Source organism: Carassius gibelio, chromosome B9 (genome assembly GCF_023724105.1).
Source record: "Carassius gibelio isolate Cgi1373 ecotype wild population from Czech Republic chromosome B9, carGib1.2-hapl.c, whole genome shotgun sequence".
Taxonomy (NCBI): Eukaryota; Metazoa; Chordata; class Actinopteri; order Cypriniformes; family Cyprinidae; genus Carassius; species Carassius gibelio.
Genome location: NC_068404.1, coordinates 24,651,648 through 24,658,697, shown reverse-complemented (window position 1 = coordinate 24,658,697; position 7,050 = coordinate 24,651,648). Strand labels below are relative to the sequence as shown.

The window sequence follows — 7,050 nt, the reverse complement described above, 5'->3', positions numbered from 1 at the left end:
TTTTAACTGCCACTCTAATTTGCCGTAAAACACTAGAGCCATAGCTAAACAAATTGTTCCGAAACGGTTTTCTGTTTTTTTTCCACGCTTGTTAAACAAATAGTATATTATGGTCAGGAGTCAGCAGATGTAACCTGGGGTTAGCAAGAGCGAAGAAACGAACCCAGAGGTTCACCCTATTAACCTCTGGAAAAAACCACCTGACCTCACTCATGTTTACACCCTGTCCTCACTGTCCCATTTAGGTTAAAGCGTGACCTCATGACCCTCATCATCAGGAGCAGGTAATATCAGGGAGGAAATTACTGGAGCTTAGTGAACGTCACCGGGTGGAGAAGGCACAAAACAGGCACTGTTTATTACCCACGTCCCAGTGCGTCTGACAGAGTGTTATGCAAGATTTAACAGATATACTTTTATTTCACTGCGAGTGCAATTATTCTGAACAGCAGAGGCTTGTGTCACACAAGCTGTCAAAATCATTGAGGTTTGATGAAAAAGCAAGGTGATGTCATCATTTGACTGACCAGGTTGTCCCGTCCAAGAGTCCATTTGTGTTTTCAAGTACAAGCGTGTCCTTGTGTTCCTGGGTGTTTGCCTGAAGCAAGAGGCTGAAAGATGAAGAAAAGTGGGACTGAGTGGTCGAGAAACATATCCAGCAGCCTCTCTAAGACGTGACGGTGAGTGAAATCCAATAGTGACTGTAATAAAGTTAATTTTTCCTGACTACTCAGTCTGTCTCCTCTGTAGACGAACTCAAAACACCTTTATGCTGCTGTTCTGGAACAGTTCGAAATCATCGAGCTATTCAACCCAGAACTGTTATATATATATCAGTATCCCCCAGGTCTAAAGTAGCCTTTTTATGTTAATGGCCCTCTGAATCTATTCAAGCGTGCCCAAAATATCAAACTCACTCTCCTGCCAACCTTCCATCTCGGAGATGTGTTGCCATGGTAACAGTGGGCCGAATTGAGTTATGTATCAAAATAATTTTTCTGACCCACAGGTATTTTCATCGTCATACTTGGCTAAACACAGCAGTGGGAGTCCGCCATTAACATTGCTGCCCGCATCAAAAATGTTAAGCGCAAAGGACAAGCACGATCAGGACCAAAAAAAAAAAAAAAAAAGAGCAGCATTGCTGAAAAACGTAATCCAGCGTGATTCAAATATTGGAGGGTTCTAATGGGTATATTTGGAACCCTTAAAAAGGTTTTATATAAGACGGCTTTTAAAGGTTCCATTAAACATGTTCTATATATGCAACATGGTAACACTTTAGAATAGGTAACACTTGTTAACTATTAACTATGACATTTCTTCCAATAAAGTCTTAATTTGCTGCTTATTAATAGTTAGTAAGGTTTTTGGGTTGCACTTTATTTTACAGTACGTGTACTAACATGTACCTATAGTGTACTTACAGTGTATTTATCTAAGAAAGTTCTGGTAACAGAAGGTAACTACATGGGGTAGGGGTAGGTTTAGGCGTAGGTTCAGGGTTAGTACCTAGTTATTACATAGTTATTGTAGTTACTATTATAAGTACATAGTATGTACTTGAGGAACAGGACTGTAAAATAAAATGCTACCGGTATTTGTTAGGTTTAGGTATTGGGTAAGATTAGGGATGTAGAATAAGGTAAAGTAGAATAAGGCATTAATATGTTCTTAATTAGCACTAATACATGGCTAATATTTTAGTAATATGCATGCTAATAAGCAGCTAATATGTATTACCTATTCTAAAGTGTTACAAAAGCTTTTAGGGGTTCCAAACATGGAACACAGCCTACTGTTCAAAGGTTTGTAAGCATGCAGTATTAATATTGTTAACCAAAAGTCACAGTAAAAAAATTTCTGTTTCAAACAAATGCTGTTCTTTGGCCCTTTCTATTCATTATAGAATCCTGAAAAGTGCAACCCAGCTTCCATAAAATATTGATAAGGAATTTTCCTTGAGCAGCAAATCAGCACATTAGAATGATTTCTGAGGGGTTAATGATGCGGAAAATTCATTCATATGAATAAATTAAAATTTTAAATATATTAAAACAGAAAAAAAAATTCCTGTATTTTTGCAGCCTTAGTGAGAATAAAATACTTATTTCAAAAACAGTTGTTACAAATCTCACCAACCCCAAATTTCTGAACAGTCATGCACTTTATGGAATGTTTTATTGCCAAATCATATCATGGTTCATATTTTCCTGGATCAGCATCAAACAAATGTACCCAAGATCAGATAAGAACACAATTAATAAGAATTTAAGACATAAGAAACATAAGAACAAATATTTATGTATCAACAAATGTAGTTCAACACAAGTATGTTTACTTTCTGGAAGCTGAGTTAGCTGATCAAACACCATATATGAATTCCCGGACTGGACAAGATTTTCAGGCACCTCTCAGATCTTAAATACACACACAGCACGTAAAACTCATAAAAGAAAAAAAAAAAAAAAAACATGCAGTGAATAAATGCACTCGATTAAGAAGACTAATGAACTGTTGTTGACACAATAATAACAATCATTTGTAAATGTAATTTCAAACTCAATAAACCAAAAAGAAAGCATAATAATAATAAAAAGTAGGCATTGTAAATCCACCCTTCAGACATTTATGGAATGCGGCATACCAAAGGTATGTGCAACTCATATTTTTACTTAAGTGCTTATATATAACACTTCTGTTCAAACTTGAGTGTTATTACAGCTGTAAAAGTGTATAAAAATCATCCAGACTACAGGGAATTTGCAGGGTAGAGAGGTAAACATTCCCTTTCCGGTATCTTTTCACATATCGTTAAATAAGTTAAACAGGTTTTATAGTAAAAAATTGGGTGTAATTTTACATGGACAAAATTACTGAGCATTTAAAGAAATAGTTGCTGCAGAAGTAATAGTTACCCAAAACATATAATGTGCTGAAAATGTACTCACCCTCAGGCCATCAAAGATATAGAGGAGTTTGTTTCATTATCAAAACAGATTTGGAGAATAATAGCATTACATCACTTGCTCACCAATGGATCCTCTACAGTGAATGGGTGCCATCAGAATGAAAGTTAAAAAAGCGTATAAAAACATCACAAATAATCCATGAGTGATCTACGCAACTCCAGTTCATCAATTAACGTCTTGTGAAGTGAAAAGCGGTTTTTGAAAAAAAAAAAATAGTCCTCTATCCATAATATTGCGTTCTCCAGTGAAATTTGTATGTCACGTGAATCAGGAGAGAAATATGCACATATTAAGCACCACCGACAAGCAAAATAATTCCAAAACTTTCTAAACAAATAAATCAGTGGCTTTTTTTTATGTGAGAGGAAAACATGGGCAGGATGTTTCTTCTGGAGGAAGCTTTATTATGGATTATGGACTTTGGCCAGAAGCAAAAGTTAAAGTTGTTAATTGAGGGACTGGAGCAGTGTGGAATGCTTGTGGATTATTGTGATGTTTCTATTAGCTGTTTGGACTCTCCTTCTGATGGCACCCATTCACTGCAGAGAATCCATTAGTGAGTAAGTGATTTAACAACGAATTTCTCCAAATCTGTTTCAATGATATGTACAGAATACAAACACCATCGACCATCCCCAGGAACTCAAACAAAATTAATTATAAAATAAATAAATCTTTATTATTTGCATTAACGATTATCCCTCATGCATCCCAAGCGGAAAGGAAACATGTCCCCTTTTCACATAAATCAATTAGTATTACAGTTCATTACAGCTTAGAAAAAAAAAAAACTTATTCACACTGAGGAAAATTAAGTCGAACACTTTAAATCCTCATCAGAAGATCTGACAGACTATCCACTGTTGTTTGTAAGAATAAAAATATATTTTATGGGCGTGCTAATGTATATATATATATATATATATATAGTATTTAGTGCTTTTTCTTCTCACAGGACAGTATGTTTATGAATGTGCTTTGAAGACTTAAGTGTCTATACATACAGTATGTGACCATCAACAGGAAATGAAGACAGCGGTGTGCATTTGAGCAGAACAGTAGTTGTGACTGTTTAGTTCAAGTTTAAGAGAAAAAAGTGAAATGTATTGCACAGTTAGTTTAGTTCCTCACAGAGGCTGAATTAGAAAACAAGTCTGATTACAGTAGACATTTTTGTCCTAGACAAAGACACACTTGCACAGAAAACCTTAGTCTCCCACAAATCTTTTCAACTGCTGCAAACATCCAATAAGACCTGCATCACATACTTGAATACATCCCAATAGATTCATTACATTGCAGTAATATGTACCAGACGGATATCACAATAAGCTGTATGCCCTTTGTGGATTCGGACAGTGGAAGATCTCAACCACTGCAAACGTGGAATCTGGACTCAAACGCACGAGCAGATTCTCTGCAGCTTTAAAGTCCAGAAGCAATCGAGTCTGGAAGGGCTTTACAGACCGAAGCAGAGAGAGGTGCTGGGCCGTTCTCAGTGCAGAGCTTTAACCAGTGTTCATTGTGACTATTTCACAGGATTTACTTCTTCACCTGCCGAAGGAAACAAAACAGTGATATTGATTGATAAGATTGTTCCAAAACCCAGTGAGCTGCATTCCTATTGCCTTCTATTGAGAGTAAAATTACACAGCCCACACAAATATTGGATAAAATGCTGAATATATTTCAAGTGACTTTTTCCCCTCAAAAAGAACTATTACTTTAGCACCAAATCATCATATTATAGCATGTGACACTGAGGACTGAAGTAATGGTGCTAAAAATTCAGCTTTGCCATCACAGGAATAAATTCCATTTTAAAACATATTAAACCAGAAAACAGTCTTTTAAACTGTACTAATGTGTCACAATATTATTTTTTTACTGTGTTGTAATCAAATAAATGCAGATTTGGTAAGCATAAGAGACTCATTTCAAAAAGTTCAAAACAGTTCTGTATTTGGCATAATGTGGTCCATCAAAACCAACCTCCATTCTCCGTTATGATTCTTACACAGGGGGCTTCCTGGCTGGGAGAGGAGATCTATGTGGTGACACAGCAGCCAGAAGCTCGTTCACAATCTCCTGCCTGATTTCATGTGCAATACTTTCTTTAATCTGTGGGAGGATGAGTAAGAAATGATGTTAAACTGCAATAAAGGCAGGAAATCAAACCTAAATCAAACCTAAAATGCTGCATAGAGACTCAAAAATGTTTATTTACAAAAACGTTTGGCGACACCCTACTACTAATCCATCAAAAAAGTAGGTTACATTTTATTTTAAGGTGTCCTTGTTGTGTGATTATACATTTAAAAGCACTGAGTAATATTTCCTAACTACATGTACTCACTACTGTATACGGTAAGGTTTGAGATTAGGATTTGGCTTAGGGTTACGTGCATGCAATAATGCATAATTAGTTGCTATTATAACAGTAATTACATGTAACAAGGAAACCTTAAAATTAAGTTTTACCAAAAAGTATTTTCTGTATTATAAATCTTCGTTAAGCATATTTATGCCGAATGAGAGTGGTACAAAAGCTAGTTTTGCATGAAATTAATTTAGTCTTGGCTTGCTACTAGAAGAATACAGTTAAACTGCTATCATACTGCTGAAAAAGTTAAGTTACAACTTACAGACCAACACTGTTTGGGAATAGGCATCTATAAACATCCCATACAACAACATCATAATTTATGTTAAACAATTTGAACAGTTCTTTCTATATGTAATCCAAAGAACTGGCAGTGTTGTGCAGTGTCAAAAACATATTGACACACCGATGAGGAACAACAGGTCTTGCCAGGCTGTTCCGTCACTCCACAGGCCATGAAATTACCCAGGCGACTACAAGGATCCAATTCAGTCCAAGTTTCCCTTAGACCGTCATGACAGTCTAGTAAATTTGCATAAACTGATGCATGATATTTCATGAGAAACTCTGTCAATCATCACAAACACCACCAAAATCCATTAGTGTTACAAAGAACTCGCTCAAACGGTGCCAAAGACACAGTTAAATATGCTTTTTCCGCTTTCTTTTCAGATGGAGAAGGAAACACATGTGGCTTTTTTGTTTTCAGGATTGAAATAGCGTTAATTTCTAGATACTTTGGCAGAATCTAACAGTATAAGTCTCTCTTTGGAAGTTTATTTCATAAATCAAACCATTAATCACAAATTAGCATTTATATCTCAAACTTCAGACTTTTTCCTCACTGAATTGAGTGTTTATATCTCAAAAATCAAACCTTGCATCACAAATTAGTGTTTATATCTCACAATTCTGTCTTTACTTCATAGAACAGAGTGTTGACGTCTCGCAGTTCAGGTCATTCTTCACAGAACTGAGTGTTTATATCTCACAAAACAAAACTTTCCTCTCGGAATTGAGTGTTATGTCTCACAATTCAGGCGTCTCTTCTCAGTTTGCCAAGATAATATCCCACAACTCTTCACTTTTTTATCAGAATTGTGAGATAAAACGGCTTCTCTTCTTTAAAAAAAAAATTTGGAGCCAATAAGACCATCCCATTCTGATTGGTCAGTTGTTGCATTTAGCTGTCAGATATTTCTTTATATTAGCTGAAGGCAATGCTGTATTTTAGTCTTCATATCAGGGTACCTGCATTAGTTCTCTCACCTCCTGTATGAGATGTTGCAGGTCACCATTCCCTCCACCTCTACTCCTCCATTCAGTGGGAGTGCACACATCTGTCGTCCTGCTCCTGCGACCATCCAGTGACATCTCGTCCTCATCTCTGTTCAACTCCAAGGAAGTAGGTGTCACGCTCTCCTCCATCCTCTCTGGAGAAACGGGCCGAGCAACCTCCATTCCAGGCCGTGGAGGGACGGTGGGGGTGAGATTAAGGGTGGCCCGATAAACGCTGCCTCTCTGCGGGGAAGAAAAGCAAGACTCGAGCGTCTGGTTGAGTCTTCCAGGGCTGGACGCCCTCGATGAGCGGCCAGAACTGGGTGTGACATCATCATATCCCAATTCAGACTGAAGGTACAATTGCTCCTTCAGGAGGTCCGACACCTGTGCATTCACATACAAGAATTTATAATG

General features: G+C 36.9%; 1 protein-coding gene across 3 annotated transcripts in view; it reads right to left on the bottom strand.

The window, feature by feature from the left end:
- Positions 1-2,164: 2,164 nt before the first annotated feature.
- Positions 2,165-7,050, bottom strand: part of LOC127964789 (protein ITPRID2) — a 43,768-nt gene continuing 38,882 nt past the window's right edge. For all 3 annotated transcript variants that reach the window (XM_052565126.1, XM_052565127.1, XM_052565128.1), the window contains 3 exons: positions 6,625-7,020; positions 4,965-5,093; positions 2,165-4,526 (listed from right to left, as the gene is read on the bottom strand). In XM_052565126.1, the coding sequence (XP_052421086.1) occupies positions 4,986-5,093; positions 6,625-7,020 (504 nt within the window). In that variant the 3' untranslated portion in view covers positions 2,165-4,526; positions 4,965-4,985. The remainder of the gene's footprint in view (positions 4,527-4,964; positions 5,094-6,624; positions 7,021-7,050) is intronic.